The 19,127-nt window shown below is 37.5% G+C and overlaps 1 protein-coding gene across 2 annotated transcripts in view; it reads left to right on the plus strand.

The window, feature by feature from the left end:
* LOC127517090 (phosphatidylethanolamine-binding protein 4) overlaps window positions 1-19,127 on the plus strand; it is a 137,230-nt gene that overhangs the window by 104,268 nt on the left and 13,835 nt on the right. For both annotated transcript variants that reach the window (XM_051902270.1, XM_051902269.1), the window contains exons 5-6: window positions 3,954-3,999; window positions 8,837-8,953. In XM_051902270.1, coding sequence (XP_051758230.1) covers window positions 3,954-3,999; window positions 8,837-8,953 — 163 coding nt within the window. The remainder of the gene's footprint in view (window positions 1-3,953; window positions 4,000-8,836; window positions 8,954-19,127) is intronic.

A 19,127-nucleotide genomic window follows, 5' to 3' on the forward strand; every position in this document is an offset into this window, starting at 1 on the left:
TCAAAGAATTCTGAAAAATAAAATGTATCACCATTTCCACAAAAATATGAAGAAGCACAGCTGTTTTTAACATTGATAATAATCAGAAATGTTTCTTGACTCTCAAATCAAATTTCTAGTGATTTCTGAAGGATCATGTGACACTGAAGACTGGAGTAATGATGCTGAAAATTCAGCTTTGATCACAGGAATAAATTACATTTTATAAAATATTTTTATAAAATATAGAAAACTTTTTTTTATTTGTAAGAATATTTCACAATGTTGCTGTTTTTACTGTATTTTTGATCGAATAAATGCAGCCCTGGTAAGCAGAAGAGATTTATTTTAAAATCATTAATAATTGTTTCCAAACTTTTTGCAGGTTTAATAATGAAAATTCTATTAATACATTTAATATATTATATCATATTTATTATTATCATGATTATTAAATGCTGCTTTTTATTTTTTACAGAACAATAGTATGTATTATTACAATATAAGACATCTTTTAATGTGATAAAATATATATTTAAAAAAATAAAAATAAAAACTGCCGGGGGCGTGGCTAAGGTGCACGGTCAGATTTTCCTGCTTTTTTTTTATCTCTAGCTGATCACATGCCTGATATGTTATGTATGTATGTATATATGTATGTGTGTGCGTGTGTGTGTGTGTGTTTCTATCGCAGGTTTGGTCTTAAATTTCATGTAAGGTGGTATTAAAAAGTCTTAAATTTAACTTGTTCATATCTGTAGATACCCTGTAATTATTTGTATTAAATCATAAATCCAGAAAAAGTAAACCAGACAAAAGAGAATTTCTGACAAAAGGGGCTTTCGCACCGGAGGAACCTTTTCATAGTTCCTAGAACTATTGGCTGAAGTACCCGGATTTTGCCGTGTTTGCACCGCAGGAACTAGGAACGATTTTAGTTTCTAGGAACTTCTTTGGGGGAACTAAACATAAATAATCGACAGTTGAACGTAATCAGTATTCAAGGAGACTGACTGCACTGAAGCACAAGAAACAAACACATAGCAATGGAAAGACAACTAAACAAAACATAATCCTGACAGTACTCCCCGTCCCGCAAGGTGCATCCTCACGCCGTATGCACAAGTCCATCGGTGAAGGGAGGGAGGGATGGATGGGAGTGGGTTTAGAAGGAGAGCGAGGAGAGGCTCGCCCTCCTCACATTTTTGTGGTTTATACTGAGACGATAACGGTATGGTTTTAAAAAACTTGCACTTTGAAACCCGTTTTCAAAAGTTTGCATTTTCAGGCCCCCAGAAGGTGTAAAAAGTTTTCCATTTTTAGTTGAAAATGGTGTCGTGTAAACTGCCCTTTAGAGCTTGGTAGCCCGAGTCCTCATTGACTTTCAATATACGGGAAGAGCCGCCATGATATTCTTTAAATATTCTCCTTTTCTGTTTCACATAAGAAAAAGGTTCATACATGTTTTTAATGACATGTGGGTGTTTAAATGACAGAAGGTTCACCCTCTCCTATCAAGTCCATGGAGCATCCAAGTTTGTCATATTTCACTGAACAAAAGTGCCCATCTAAGCTGTCAACAGTTGATGAAATTTGACAGTAGAGCTGATCTGAATTCCTCTAACAAGTTACCCGAATACACTCACTCAAATTGTTAACATTTGCAGTTACGCCTACATCGTCTCTCCTAAGGAATGCTGGTCCTCCAGGTGTAAATGTCATGAAAAATAGGTGTGACTCTTTCCCAGTGATCCACTGTGGAACTGCCCACCCACTCCACCGGTGAGAGGCTAAAGGGGGTCAAACACATTTTGGCTGCACAAAATCTCCAATTTCAGAGTCTCAAAATCCCCAGGGATCTCTCTTAGGTGGTAATGCTCCTCGGGTGGTAAAATGCAACAGGTTTTTAATGATGATCGGCATCCTAAAATGGCTCTATGCGCTAGTAATGTAGTATGTTGCCATCTGTGCGCAATATGCCCATCAGTTCACTGATGTTTAATATTTCTTTGCTTGTTGCAAAGTGTGAATATCACTCTCCCCAAAATATATCAGCACAAAGGAGCGTTGATTTTTCTGCAATGGGGCGAGTGAGAATATCTCAACCAGACCAAGTGGGAAACCAAAAAGAGCGTTTCACCCTCCCAGCACTGTTGACGACCAGTTGCCATGACGACAGAGCTCTAGAACACGCGGGCAGCGCAACTCTTCGGAATGTCTAAATAAAGCCGTTTCTTACTTTTAATGTAATTGTTGCAAATGAAGCAAAGCGGCTTCATGAAACTAATTGTTTTTGACTGTCTTCGCACCGTGTCTCATTTCATGAAGTTCACTGCAACATGTGTAGGGTGACATACAATTCATATTTATGTTCAGATGTAGTTAGACCATAGCTCTGTCATCTTTGTGTTTTTATGTTTGGCACAATGTTCTTGTTGAATGAATTCATACACACACACACACACACACACACACACATAACAAACATAATAACCCTGGTTATGTATGGACCACTACATCTGTCATTTCATATATTTAAGTACTTTTATGATGCTTTTCTTGCCCAGGTTTCTCTTGTAAAAGATATTTATATGTACTACCATACATATAAATATAATATAATATAATTTTATACATAATATAAAAATCGACAGTGTTTACTTTCTTAATACATGTCTGGTCTTACTGTGCATGATTCATCAGTGCATTTTATTCCAATGGGAAAAGAAGTGTTGAGAATCATTGGTCAAAATATAAAACTTGCTTTGCTTATGAAAAGACTAAATTGTTTTAGTTTTAATTTACCACTCCCTTCGAGTCACCCATCAGACAGAGACCACTTTTTACCATCCAAATAATTTCCAGATAGATAAAACCTACAATTCTTGTAAATATGTCAAATTACAGAAGTAAAATGGGATGATTTTCATGGTGATATTAAATCTTAATTAGCTACGTTTTGAATAAGTATAACTTTTGGCATATATTTTTTACTGTACATTTTATTCACATGAGACTGACTCTTGAAGCACTTCAATTTTGTTTTGTTTTTGTTTTTATAAATGCATAAAATAATATTGAATATGCCTACATTAATGCATTATGCCTTGAATATGCCTATTAATTACCATGTGTTTAGTGTTACACCCAATTTATTGCATCCTTAACCCACTTGGAGTAAAAGGTGATCACTGTCCCTACAGTACCTCTAATATCCTGTAGGGGGCGATGGAGAGTGGTGCGTTTCAATGGCAGGGTCTGCTTGATTGACAATAGCAGAGTGCTGACACTCTGGCAAACTGTGAAAGGCATTTATAAGCGGGGACTTCCCATTCTAAATAGGTTTCGAGCACAAACTTTTTTCCCCCCACTATGCTTCTTTGTCTTTTTAAGTGTTTTATCTCACAGGGCTACTGTATGAAGCAAAGCAGTCTAAAATACTGTAATCTACAGCTTCGGCACAGAGGAATCAGATCCATTAGGTGGGCTATTTACAGTGAAACTGTGCAGCATTAAATCTGCTTAAGGATATGGGTTTAAACACAGCAAATATAGGAGTGCCCTTTGGGGGAGGGAAAAAAAACTCAACTCATAGAAATCTCAGTGTGAATCTCTGTTCCTAGGCAACAGAAACTTAATATACAATTAATAATATGGGAATTTGCTGTTCTGAAATCCAATCACTCACTTAATTTGCCTGGGAATTGGCTTTGTCTCAGGATATTAAATATCGCAGATCCCGTGCGGGGCCAACATCGACACATCTAAGCCTGGTTAGGTTAGGGTCCTGGAGGCTCTGATCTGCAGTTAAGCTGTGGTTTTGTGGCCCTCGGGTGATGAATGAAGGAGAAAATCGCAACACGTCCCCAGGCTCGCATTGTTTTAATTCAGAAGCATAGAGCACGAGACAATGGCGCATGTACAACAGTGCCTTTGTACTTTAAGCACCCTCTTTCTCTCATGTCTTTCTGCAGGGGGAAGCGCTCAAGACAGGAGATGTCAGAGGCATTGAACTATCCGGTGAGTGTCTTCTAAAAAGTGTTTCTTTTGCCTGAATATGCATGTATCACTATTACAATAGCACATTTGGAGTTCAACTAACCTCTAATCCTAAATATTAAACTTGGGATCTTTTAGTCTTATGTAGCCAGACCTTTGAATAAATGGCAAAATGTCAAGTCCACATTGCAGCTTATTCTGGCCAAGAACCGCCCACTCAGAAAGGAAGAGATCCTCTGACTGACACGTGAAGCGACCAACCAGAGTTTGTTTTGTTTTTACACACCATTTAGGGTGGGTTTAGCAGAAATCAATTATTCAACAATGATAGACTGACAAAAATTAAACATTAAATTATAATTAAAACAGTGGCTACTGTTTTTTCTAAAGGTTGTGCAGAAACACTGGAAAAATACAACCCAAAATCTGGAAATGTTGGGACGTTTTTAAAATTTGAATAAAATGAAAACTAAAAGACTTTCAAATCACATGAGCCAATATTTTATTCACAATAGAACATAGATAACAAATGTTTAAATGGAGATATTTCACACTTTTTTCCACTAAATGAGCTCATTTCAAATTTGATGCCTGCTACAGGTCTCAAAAAAGTTGGCACGGGGGAAACAAATGACTGAAAAAGCAAGAAATTTTGAAAAGATTCAGCTGGGAGAACATCTAGCAACTAATTAAGTTAATTGATATCAGGTCTGTAACATGATTAGCTATAAAAGTGATGTCGTAGTGAGGCAGAGTCTCTCAGATGTAAAGATGTGCAGAGCTGTGAAAGAGTGCGTAAAAAGATTGTGGAAAACAATGTTCCTCAACGTCAAATTGCAAAGGATTTGCAAATCTCATCATCTACAGTGCATAACATCATCAAAAGATTCAGAGAAACTGGAGAAATCTCTGCGTAAGGGACAAGGCCGAAGACCTTTATTGGATGCCTGTGGTCTTCGGGTCCTCAGACGACACTGCATCACTCATCGGCATGATCGTGTCAATGACATTACTAAATGGACCTAGGAATACTTCCAGAAACCACTGTCGGTAAACACAATCCGCCGTGCCATCTGCAGATGCCAACTAAAGCTCTATCATGCAAAAAGGAAGCCATATGTGAACATGGTCCAGAAGCGCCGTCGTGTCCTGTGGGCCAAGGCTCATTTAAAATGGACTGTTTCAAAGTGGAAAAGTGCTCTATTGTCAGACGAGTCCAAATTTGACATTCTTGTCGGAAATCACGGACGCTGTGTCCTCTGGGCTAAAAAGGAGGGAGACCTTCCAGCGTGTTATCAGTGTTCAGTTCAAAAGCCAGCATCTCTGATGGTATGGGGGTGCATAACTGCATACGGTATGGGCAGCTTGCATGTTTTGGAAGGCACTATGAATGCTGAAAGGTATATAAAGGTTTTAGAGCAACATATGCTCCCCTACAGATGACGTCTATTTCAGGGAAGGCCTTGTGTATTTCAGCAGGACAATGCAAAACCACATACTGCAGCTATTACAACAGCATGGCTTCGTCGTAGAAGAGTCCGGGTGCTGAATTGGCCTGCCTGCAGTCCAGATCTTTCACCTATAGAGAAAAATACATCAAAGACGACCACGAACTCTTCAGCAGCTGGAAACATATATCAGGCAAGAATGGGACCAAATTCCAACACCAAAACTCCAGAAACTCATAACCTTGATGCCCAAACTGTTCTGAAAAGAAGAGGAGATGCTACATCATGGTAAACATGCCCCCGTCCCAACTGTTTTGAGACCTGTAGCAGGCATGAAATTTGAAATGAGCTCATTTTGTGCATAAAATTGTAAAAATTTCTCAGTTTAAACATTTGTTATGTTATCTATGTTCTATTGTGAATAAAATATTGGCTCATGTGATTTGAAAGTCTTTTAGTTTTCATTTTATTCAAATTTAAAAAACGTCCCAACATTTCCGGAATTCAGGTTGTAATGTAAAATGTCTGTCCATCCAAAATGGTTATTTCAAAGACTTTTACAATGTTATAAAAGATTTCTATTTCAAATGCTGTTCTTTTGAAATTTATATTCATAATAATAGAATCTTGATCAAAAAATTTATCATGGTTTTCACACAAATATTGAACAGCACAATGGTTTTTAACATTGATGATAATAATAAATGTTTCTTGAACAGCAAATCAACATAGAATGATTTTTGAAGGGTCATGTGACACTAGCTATGTTTCCATCCACCTTTTTTTATGTACATTTTGGAATATCGCATAAAAAATGATGGATGGAAATGCCAAGATGTGGATAAATTCTAAAAATAAATGCACATTTAGATGAGTCTGATCATTTTTTTTTTTTTATCCGATAAGAAGATATGCACATAAACTACGATGGAAACATTTACCAAATAAATTCCTCCAACCTAAACTCATGTGACTTTGCCTCAGCAGAGGATGTGATTGGATAACTGGACTAACGAATGAACCAATCACATTGCACAGCATCTCAAATGTTGGTTTGATCATTCTGAAATGACTGAGCCAGTCTGTCATCAGAATTATTTGGTATAATGATTGCGTTCCCAAACACTAGCATCCGAACGAAAGAGAACATGTCAGCGATTCTTGTGTTTTGTCATCTGCTCTGTGACGCAAGTCATTTATGATTGAGGAAAAGAGAGCCACGGTGGTTTCCCTGATTGCAGCAACTTCCATTTTTATTAGAGATATTTTGCACCAATTTCCCAGGAAGCAACGATTTTGTTCACTTGAACACATGGGATGGAAACGCTGCTTATTCCAATTTTGCACATAAGTTAAATTCGCAACTTTGAATGGAAACATAGCTGAAGACTGGAGTAATGGCTGCTGAAAATCCAGCCATCACAAGAATAAATTACATTTTAAAATAGATTAAAACAGACAATTTTAATAATTTTGCTGTTTTTATTATATTTTTGATGAAAATAAATGCAGCCTTGGTGAGCAGCCTTTGTTCAAAAACAAATCTTCCCCACCCCAAACTTTTGAATGGTAGTTTAAGTCTGAAAACAAAGCGGAATATTCATGGAAAAACTTGATATATCTTTAGAAGATGTGATGCGACTAACTTTGGCAAATCCACTGATTATTTCCTATTAAAAAGTGCTTGTTGCTTCAAACTGATACTTTGATTTCTGGGCAGATTCATTAAAAATCCTGTTCGTCCTTAATCCCGGAAGTTGTGTAAAACTAGCCAATCAAATTAAAGTATACTATATCAAAAAAATGTACATTGTGTCCATCTCAGGCCCTGTTCACACCTGGTATTAAGATGCATTTTAGTCGAATGGATCACAAGTGGACGACACTAAATATAGGTGTAAACTGAGTCTAAAACATTGAGCTTGTCCCCTTTCGATCACTTCCAGAGGTAGTTGAAAATGCATTCGACTGGATTGCTTTTATAGTGTAGACCAGGGGTGTCAAATCCAAACTCAGTAAGGGCCATGCTGAGGGTTATGAATAAAATCAGGGGCCGCACATATATTTTGAGGATGTTTTAATTTACTGAAGAAATATAAGTGTATTACTGTATTAAAAACTCACAATTCATTATTTGTCGAATTGTCGATATTCGTTGTCCACTTTCCTTTTTTTTAGCCATTGTGCTAGCCACATTTAAAGTCAGATAGCATTTACGCTGTTTACAGCTCTTGCCGTATTCTCTGATAAAATTAGCGAGTTGAGTGAAGCGCGACAGCACCACCTGCGTCTCAATGTTGTAATTGTCACAGACGTTTATTTAAAGCTGCTGACCGTAACTTTTTTGTGTTCAAAATTTACAAAAATTATATAATGAGCGAATACATCATGAATCCATTTTCCAAACCGTGTTTTTATTATATCCTGAATCACTACGGTACACCTATAATAAGGGTTTATATTCTGAATATTTTAGACTGATTTGGGTCTTACCACTGCGGAGAAGCACAGTACCTTGACTCGTCATAGAAATAAACAAGAGAAGTAGCTTCTTCCGCAAGACGCATGCAGTTTATCAAGCGCTAGAGTGACAAAACGAACTGCAGCTTTAAACAGCGCACGGGCAAAATTAAATAGATTACCAGAATTTGTTGGCGGGCCTGATTAAAAGTCGTGGCGGGCCGTGTTTGGCCTGCGGGCCTTGTAATTGACACATGTGGTGTAGACGCTCATGTGGTCGAATGTGTTCGAACAGCCACTAAAGACCATCTACGCTCCATCTAATGCATAAAAATTATGGGAAGCGCTCTAGCCAGACAGGATTTAAACTTTGTCGGCTGAAGACCCAAGTTTGGTTTGAAGATGAAAAACATACCAAGCACAATGTTCTCTCACCATTCCTGATTTCTAACATACAAACTCACCTCGTTCAGCGTCGTTATTCGGCTGTCAGAGCAGAAACGAAAGCTGCTGCTCTCCGTGTGTTTCTCCATCATCTCCAGTCACGTTTATATGTAAATTGTGTGAGCTTAGTTTGTCCACTGGGTCGAAAGATCTGAAAAAGCCCTTACATTTACCCGCCCATAGACCCTCCCCTCGAAGAAATCAGGAGAGACGAGGTTAAAAGTGGATGGATTAAAACACCAGGTATAAACGAGTATCATCTCCCTCATCTATTTTTGATCCGATTGACCAAAACACATCTTAACACCAGGTTTTAAACACCTGGGCTCGGGCTGGATGTGCCCTAGTATCCACCCACAACACTCTAGCATGCTACTGGTGAGTTTTGCATGTACAAGCATAGCTCTGAAAGTCTAGTTTTCTGTTCTGAGCTGTGACATAAACCATTTGAAAATAGATTCTAGCAGAAGCTCTAAAATAAATTTGTGCTTGTTTTTCATCACTAGCATACACCCGCCCCACTCCACCTCAAGGCACTGGGCTCCACCGCTACCAGTTTCTTGTATTTGAGCAGCCTGAAGGCCAGACCGTGTCCCTCAGCCCGCAGGAGAAGAGCTCACTGGGTAATCACACAGGCGCAGTAATGGGTTTAGCCACAACACACTGTGTGTATGGATTTTAAAGTGATAGTTCACCCAAAATGAGAAGTATGGGATCATTTACTCACCCTCAAGTCATTCTTAACCTTCCTTGATATAATTCACAAAGTTTAAGGACAATTTTTATGGTGTTTTTGGAGCTTGACAGCCCTGGGTCACCTTATGATTTAATTTCATGGAAAGTAGCAGCATGAACATTGTGAAAATTTCATCTTTTGTGTTCCACAGAAGAAAAAAAGGTCACACTTTAGGTGTCTTTAACTACTATGTACTTACATACAAAAAACTAATTGTTAGGTACAATGTATTTATTGTGTTGATGTTGTATTGCAAAACACTTGTGCTGCTATTGAAGTGGGATACAAGTAAGGTTAGGGACAGGTTTGGTGGTATAGGTAGGTTTAAGGATGGGTTAATGGGTAAAGGAAGGGTCAACGGTGTATAATTATAAATGTCATTACAGAAATTAATTACAGCTGTAATTACATGCTGGTATTTTTAAATATAAGTACAATGTAAAAACATGTATTTACGCAATAAGTGCGTTGTATCAAATGATTAATTTAAATGTTATTACATAGTAATTACTATAAAGTGGGACTGAAAAAAGTTCACATGGGTTGAGATTTTTGGGTGAACTATTATTTCAATACACATAACTTGAAATACACGTCTAAAACATACTCACAAACACTTGCATACTGTGCGACAACCTATTTTTGATTTTCCTGCAAATATCGCTCTTGCCGCTCAGCATAACTTGTAATTAACATCTCGACATGAAATGACAAATACCACAGAGCAAGACATTGACATTTCCCTCTAATTTATATTTTATGTAATTGCTCTGTAATTTAACATTTATATCTGAATGATTGATCTCATAAAAAGAGGTGAATTGAAAAGTGCCAATAACACTGAAGACTAAATACACACACTAATAGATTCTTACTTGTTACATTTCTGCACATGACATACTATTATTATTATTATATTGCTTTTCACAATAAAAATGCAATTCACACAATTACAGAGACTGTGAACTGCTCCCATGACCGACATGATCCAATTACTCTTCTCTTGTTATATGGTACATGATGACCATGGCTGTCCTGATGGCAGCAAACATCTTGGTACAAAAACAGCAAATTGGATTAAGTCACATTTGTCAAATTACACCATTCGTCACATTCAGCACTTGTACCAGTCACTACTTTAGTAGTTTTCTTTATTACTAATTATGCTTTTCCATTGGTCTCTGTACCTATTGAAAGGTTCTGCTGGTTTCAGCTGCCTATGTGGCTTCCTGTACAGATGGCCTTATGAATTATAGGAAGTGTTTGATCTTTGAGAGCCAAGACAAGACAGTTTCCAAAGCTTATCAGACTTAAGTGAGCCAATTTAATAGCGGAAATGTAAATGCATTTGGTGTGTCTGCTTTGGAAACTGTGTATCAATGTGGGTCCAGCGTCACACACCTGCCCTTCCACCGCTATAGGGCAGACCTATTTATTGATGTGTATAAGCTCTTTCTACTATACTCTCAGTCAACACAGACATATTCTCAATGTAATCAGTGATTTGTCTACTTATGGATCACTGACACCACGTCTATCTACAGTGAATGTGAAACTGCTGCACGATGTGACAATCAACCAGTCATAAGGTATACTATATAGTCTGTGTAAAAGTCTTAGACACATTAGTATTTTCACCAAAACAAGGTTATAAGCCAGTTATTTATGTCTTTTGCTGTAGTGTGTCAGAAGGAAATATAATTTCCAAACATTCTTTTTGATGTTAATTGTAATAATCAAGTGAGATTTTCGAATGCACAAGGAATATGACATCAAGCCAGTATGATCTGATCTCACCTTCATCGAGTCTGTCTGTGAATACACGAAGAAACAGAAAAATTGAAGCAGACTAAATCCAGAAGAACTGCGGCAACATCTCCAAGATGCTCAAAGAAACAGATTTAGGCACTTGTGTAAAAAAAAAAAAAAATGCTTTCAAAAATAATTTCATAAATTTTATTTATCAATTAACTTCTATTAACTAAATCAAATCAATATATGGTGTGACCACCCTATGCGTTTAAGCTTTTGTCCTAGGTACACCTACACACAGTTTTTCTGGTAGTAGACGTTGCCGCAGTTCTTCTAGATTTAGTCTGTCTCAGTTTTTTCTGTTTCTTCATGTAATGGGTTTATTACTTAGTAAATTATAATAATTAAAGTCCCCCTGTAGTCACTAAATTTATCCCTTAAAACTTATCTTTGGTCACCAAAATTACATTTAAACGTTTTTTTCCTGTGAAAAAAATTCTTCATGCGTTACAATAGCTTGAATGTAACTCTACACCCTTGCTACACTTAATGTACGCGGATCTATGAATATGCAAATTAGCCCCGCCTCCACTCGCTCACACGAGCTCAGAGATCCACTCGGTCAACTCACTGAGGTAAACGCTGCACAATGGTATCGCTTTTTACAACGTCGGACACATAAGAGTAATTAATATAATTAGCGTTTTGCTTGACTATGTTATCAAACAGCTAATAATGTGTTGCTAATGTTACACAAACCATGTTCCCGTTCGCGAGTCAGACAGCTGCTTTCTAATAATCAGTATCCTTACAAACGAACTGAACAACTCAGAACGTCAGTGGAGAAAGGCATATAGTTCATCATAACATGGTAATATACATCATACACCCGCTATATTGCTAAATCTACCTAATTTTTCATATCAACAGAAAAATATACCAGGAAAAATATACCTCTTGAGAGCCCCTGCTTCAGAGCGGTCATAGTTAACAAGTTAGTTTGTGACGTAACAAACACCGGCGATTTCAAACAGCATTTTTGAAACTGATCACTGTTGTTTTAAGGAGAAAATACTCAGCAATGGTGTTGACTTATGAATTTGCACATGGTTTGTCTTAAAGTATATTAAAAACACCACATAGACACATAAACAACATTAAAAACTTGATTTTCACCACAGGGGGACTTAAGGAAAAAATAAATAAGAATAGTAAATGAAGTCCATTTCTAATTTTAGTTAACTAACTATTTGCAAATAATATTTTATTTTAAAATGTGCACACATTCACTCTTATTCGTATGTCTAATATGTCGAAACGCAAACATTTCTTGTCTCGTCACATTCATGAATTACATGAATCATGATCGCATATTTTCAATTCAAAACCGCGAAATTTCATAAAAAGTTGAGTAGTTTGCATCACTAGATAATCTATTACTGTCGGTCGCTGAACATTTCAACATTTCTGTTGTAAAACAGTGGTCTACTTACGTCTACTTACATCTTTCCATGAACTCTTGTTGCATTGAGACAGTAAGACCCGCTCTCTTTGATTTGATTGGCCATCTCAATCATTTTAACATTGCTGAGCTGTGTTAGACCTCTAAGATTTATTAAAAAGATTTAACTTTTAAAACTTTTTAATAAATGGAGAAAATATGAATTCTATTATTTTTTTATTCATAGCTCAGACAAAATCATTGGTTCTGGTATGGTATCTGGTATGCCCAGAAACTCCCCTCCTCCCCAAACTCCGTCTATGATAGTATCTTTAACGGGATCAGGACATGAGGCAGACTGGAACTCACCCTAATATGACAGAAGAGTCTTGATTTACATGGATTTAAAGCAGTGGCCTCTTTACAGTGTTGTTTTGATAAAATGAATGAGTCAGTTGATGCATAACACTTTGAAACTAAAACAAGAAAACAAATAATGAATAATTTTTGTCCAGCTCATGTTCTAATCCCGTCTGAAATCCCGTCTGACTTTGCCAAAACATATATTGTTATCTTGATGCCTAATTTGATTTCCTAATCATTTTCTCATTAGTATTTTTCATTGGCTCTGATCAGGCCAAAATCATGCCATCATTGAGTCATTTCCTGTATGTGTATTGTATTCTGATCAAATTGTTGCAACAGTCAGCCCTAAAAAGTGGAATTAGACGATATTACAATCCCTCTTCATGCATACTGCATACTAACTATAATACTCGGTTTTCCTGCTCAGCGGTCTTTGTTTTCATCTGCAATCTACAAGAGATAATATAATTGATCCTTTTGTCTCACTGATTAGGAGGACATGTGTGTGATGGCAAAATAAATGTTTAACTAGATGTTTGCAGAAAACATGAGTTGTTTTTGCCCGTTCTAATCTTGTGGGTGGTTGCTAGGGTGTTCTTTACTGGCTCAAGTCAAAAAAAGTAAGTGAGTGAGTGAGATATTTTTCGTATGATTTATTGCCTGCAAGTTAAAAATGTTAAGGCCCATTCCCACCAAGAAAGATAACTATATTAGCTTCCACAACAGCAGACAATATAGGCCTAGTTCTGTTTATTCTAACTGAATGCTGCAGTTTTGTCGTCTGCCACTTTAAATGCTTGAGCTCTTTAAAGGGGACCTATTATGCAAAATTCACTTTTGCATTGTGTTTGGCTATAAATGTGTGCTGGCAGTGTGTGTACACAACCACCCTATAATGATAAAAATCCAACCACTCCTCTTTTTTTAATCCCCATGAATCATAAGCAGTGTTTCAGAACAAGTTGTTTCCAGATCCCTGGCAGTGTGACGTCACATTAGCCACAGGCCCCGCCCACAAATGTTGACAGACACTGCCGTTTGAACATAGAACCGCCCTGAGCGAGTTCACAGCGAGTTGTACACAGTCCAATCAGGTGTGGGTAATTTTTATGTGTTCATACATATAAATGTCTATAACTCCTAAACGAAATTAGATCTTTTCACCAAATGTGACATGCTTATGTATGGGGATACTCTGAGGACACACAAAAAAACGGTGGGATTGCGCCACTAGAGTCCACGTTTCCACCGAAATTACCCGGAACAATTTGTCCCAGGAACTCCTACTCCACCAACCCCCACCTCTAGACTCTTATTTTGACATTCTGTTCTGTTTCCTTTAGTTCCTGTTTCCCTGCTCCGTTTAGTTTTGCGTCGCTTCTATTATGAGCGCGTTTGCCTAAATTACAGTAAAAGCACTCGCGCAAGTCGCAAGCGTTGATTTAAACCACCGAAATGCCATCTTGGGCAAATGTGGCTCAGCTGTGTGAGCAGAAGCGTTGCCAGGTGTCTGGCAAGAAATAGAATAGTGTACAAATGTATTCAGGGATTGCATTTGTTCAGTACAGTGTTGTTCAGTGCAAGATTTTGATGTTAAGCTAAAATAAAGTAAGAAAAAATATTTGCATATATTTCGAATATTAACTGATAAAAACTAATACTGTATGTAACAATGATAGAGACACTGCTGTTTACATTTTTTGTTAAGTATGGCAAAAATATTTTAGTCATGAAATTTGAAGTAAATGAGAAATAATGCAAAGGAAAGTACATTTTCAGAAATTTTGCACTTTCTTGTGCTTGAATGTTAAAATGGCCCCCCTATGACGTGTCAATCACAGCAACGGCCCCCAGCCAATTTGAGTTTGAGACCCCTGCTTTAGATTCTAGAGAGCATTTGATTGAACAGAAAATCTGATGAGAAGATGAAGTGCTGAAATGCTGACAAAAAAATTGTGGAATTCAAGTCGATTTCTCAAACGTAGCGCTGGCAAAAATAGATGTATTCATTGTATTCATACCAAACTTGGTCCATGTCATCACAAGCATGACCTGAGGTTACATGCTGCGTTTTGGCGCAGCGCCACCTACTGGTCCGGAGATACGAAAAATGTATATTTTTGCCATATTGGCCATTTTGGGCATCTGCCATTTTGAATGTTGTAGTAAAATGCTGTATTTTATGAACGCATTAGTGTATCATTACAAAACTCGTTATGGTTCATCGGCATGATGCCCTGAAGGTGCCTGAGAAGTTTCAGACCTGCGGCAACTAGTGGTGAAAAAAAATTATTTAAATGCTTATAACTTTGTATGTGGTTGACGATACCAAACATGCTAGGTTTTGCCTTATGGTTAGTTCAATGCTGTGATTTAGTGTTTAAACAACATTCATGAATATCTTAAACCGTTAGTCTGACTGACACAAAACCACCATAGGAAAATCAGAAACATAGGTCGTTGATTAAATGCTAATGGCCAAATGTCAAAAATTTTAACATAAGTGGCAAAAAATGCAATCAAAGTCAGGTGTGGGTAATTTTTATGTGTTCAAAAACATATAAACTCCTAAACGAAATTAGATCTTTTCACCAAATGTGACACGCTTATCTATGGGGATACTCTGAGGACACACAAAAAAACGGTGGGACTGCGCCAATAGAGTCCGCGTTTCCACCGAAATTACCCAGAACAATTTGTCCCAGGAACTCCTACTCCACCTTACCGAATGCGCACGACTTTCCAGTTTCCGCTGGATTTCGTCCTCCACATATAAGCTTAATAAATCCTGAACCTCGTCATCAGTCCATCGGTCATATTTTTTAAACTCCATTGTTGATTCGAATAGCAAACAACTCTTACTGCACACACCGCAACAGACTTTAAAAAAAAACGATGGTTGAAATAAAAAGCTGCGTGAACTCAACCAATCAGCATGTTCAGCACCCAAGTCCCACCCTCGAAAGTTCCGGAACTTTGAAAAAGTACTACCTCGCGAGCAGGTACTTTCAGAGGGGGAATTTTTTACCCGGAACTTCATTCAGACCCTGGTTCCTGCAGTCCACCCCAAAGCTCCTAGTTCCTGGGGAAAGTTCCTGCGGTGGAAACGCAGCTTATGTAGCGCTATAATTGAAGAAAAAAATGAAATTGGCTCTAACTACAGTACTACAGACATGCAGTGTCTTTGCTATCATAGTACATTATGACATTGTTGGTCTGCTGCTAGCTTCCTTGTTTGCTTCTGTTGTGCTTGGCCCCTTAATTGCTGCTTGCAGCTATATTGTTAACACTGTTATTTTATTAATGTGAAGCTGCTTTGGAACAATCTGTATCGTATTAAGTGCTGTATAAGTAAATGTGACTTGACCAGTAAAAGTGAACAAACACTGTATTAATACACATTAATACAGAGCGTTTCTGCGCCCATGTGGTGGTCTCGACTACAAACGTGCGTTCATTTGCGTGTGGCCTGTAACCGGTACCCATCTCTCATGTTCTGCTGACATTGATTGACTAATTGATCTAATTGGAGGGTTTGGAGCATTTGACTGTGGGTGTGGAGACATCTAATGATCATTTTCCACTTCCCCGACTCTTCTCTCCACACACAGCGCTCTAATGGTGCTACTCCATTTCCCCTGATGCTGAGCTCAACTCAATTTCAGCTTCAGCTTTGATCTTCAAGCGTACAGGGAGAGGTGCGCTACACGCCTGCCATACAGACTTCAGGGCCGGGCTCGTGTTCATGTGTGTGGGTAGAAAGAGAAATGTGGGTCACGAAAAGGACAGTGACAGCTGGTTGTTACACAATTGGCATTGGGTGGCATGCGGGCGGCAGTGGGCATGAGAGATGTGTGTTGGTGGGGAATCCCCACGCCTCCTCTGCGTCCCGTATTCTTCTCAATGGCCGTCTCGGTGCCAGGGGTTTCACAGGCCACGGGTCAAGCCAAGCGGAGGTGGCAAATGGGCACGTAGGGCCTGGCGTCCTCTAGCTGCCAGCTGGCACGGCGGCGTCTGTTCACACACACGTTTACACGCTGGCCTTCAGACTCAAACACAGGGCGTTCAACCCACTACTTTGTACTCTCCCTAAACACCCTCCCACCCACACTCACGCTGCCCACACACACACACACACACACACACACACACACACTGCCGGTGGAGTTGTCTCAGAGAGAGGGATATTTTTACAGTCTCTCTCATCGTTGAGTGTGTGGGAGCCCTTCTTTCATTCAGATGCTTTACCTGTGACACATGAGTTGTGAATTAAAGATTATGAACTTATGAACTATTTGTTAAAGTACGTGATGCTATTTTAGAATGGCACACAACTATTCATGGCATAATATTTGTTTAGAACAAGTTTACTAACTGTACATATGAAGAAGAGCTGAAATAAGATTTATTTCTTTATCAACATCAATATTTTAAGTTAAGTTTCCCCCTGTTTTAATATACTTTATTTATTGCTATTTTTTAGCAAATATCAAGAAAATCCACTTTGCAGCAACAACAACAAAATGAAAACAAACAAGCAAATAAATAAATAAAAAGGGAATAAAGCACCCTATATCTGCCTCAATCTGTTCGTCTTTCCTATCATATTTTAGCCTAATTGTCATGTGGTGTGACAAAATGTTCAAGGGACAAATTTTGTATTATTCTCTTAATTAAAATGACATTATTAAAACTATCAAACAATTAGATATGAAAATGCTGTTTTTATTATTGTTAACTAACACTAAGTGTAAAACCATAAAAAAAAAAAAATTCTTTACTTCAGATCAAATAAAATATAAAAAATGTTTAGCTAGTTGCCAAGGCAACATTTTTTATTTTCATTTAGTTTAACTTGATATACTGAAATAACTAAAACTAAAAGTAGAAATAAAAATTATTAAAAACTACACAAACATACATCCATCAGATTGCCAGACAGAGAAGCGTGATTCGTCGCTCCAGAGAACACGTCTCCACTGCTCTAGAGTCCAGTGGCGGATTGCTTTACACCACTGCATCTGACGCTTTGCATTGCACTTGTTGATGTAAGGCTTGGATGCAGCTGCTCGGCCATGGAAATCCATTCCATGAAGCTCTCTACGCACTGATCTTGAGCTAATCTGAAGGCCACATGAAGTTTGGAGGTCTGTAGCTATTGACTCTGCAGAAAGTTGGCGACTTCTGCGCACTGTGAGCCTCAGCATGCGCTGACCCCGCTCTGTGATTTTACGAGTTGATGTTGTTCCCAACTGCTTCCACTTTGTTATGATACCACTAACAGTTGACCGTGGAATATTTAGTAGTGAGGAAATTTCACGAATGGACTTATTGCACAGGTGGCAACCTATCACGGTACCACTCTTGAATTCACTGAGCTCCTGAGAGCGACCCATTCTTTCACAAATGTTTGTAGAAGCAGTCCGCATGCCTAGGTGCTTGATTTTATACACCTGTGGCCATGGAAGTGATTGGAATACCTGAATTCAATGATTTGGAGCGGTGTCCCAATACTTTTGGCAATACAGTGTATATTTAAAAAAAAAAAAAAAAAAAAAAAAAAATAGCAAAATGACTAAAACGAAAATGGAAAATATATACTTTTTTAAATATTCAAAATATCAATAAAAACAATAAAACTCAGTGACACAAAAATAACACATATTGCATATTTCAAGACAGTTTTTGATGCAGTATAGGATGTCACACCAAAGGATGTCAGTGTCCAAACCTGAGTTCAAAAATTACACTATTGACCGTTGACTTACCCCTTAATCCACCCTTAAACCTACCTATACCACCAAACCTGTCCCTAACCTTACCCGTATCGACCTCAATAGCAGAAGAAGTGTTTTGCAATACATCAACACAATAAGTACACTGTACCAAAACAATTTTTTGATGCAAGTACGTAAGACACTTTTTTTGGTTTTAGAAAACTAACCTTAATTTACTGTGATTATCAAATAGATTTGTCCGATGCTTTTGAACTGATAAATTTAAAAAGTTATCTCAACTTTTAGAAGTAAAACTCAAAAAAGCTCATGCAAAAAAGAAACAAAATATTAGATTTTTTAGCGTAATATAAAGTGGGAACATTTTTTAAATTTTAAAAATGTCTTTGATTTTAGATTTTCACTAAATGATCACAAGCAAGAATGATATTTGTTCATATTTATTTATATTTACTTGTATGGTAATATACAGTAATAAACCATTATTAACTACTATTTACTTTTTTTTTTTTTTAAGTAAAAAATGCCTCACTGGGACTTAAAACACTTAAACACTTAAAGTTTCACTTAAAACACTTGATGCTATAATGAATCGCTGAATCTGTTTTTAATAGTGCTGTCAAATCGATTAATCATAATTAATTGCATCTAACAAAAGTTTGTAAATACAGGTGCATCTCAATAAATTAGAATATCATGATTTTTTTTTTCTGTAATTTAATTCAAAAAGTAAAACTTAAATATATTCTAGATTTACTAGACATAAA

This window comes from Ctenopharyngodon idella, chromosome 8 (assembly GCF_019924925.1).
Source record: "Ctenopharyngodon idella isolate HZGC_01 chromosome 8, HZGC01, whole genome shotgun sequence".
NCBI lineage: Eukaryota > Metazoa > Chordata > Actinopteri > Cypriniformes > Xenocyprididae > Ctenopharyngodon > Ctenopharyngodon idella.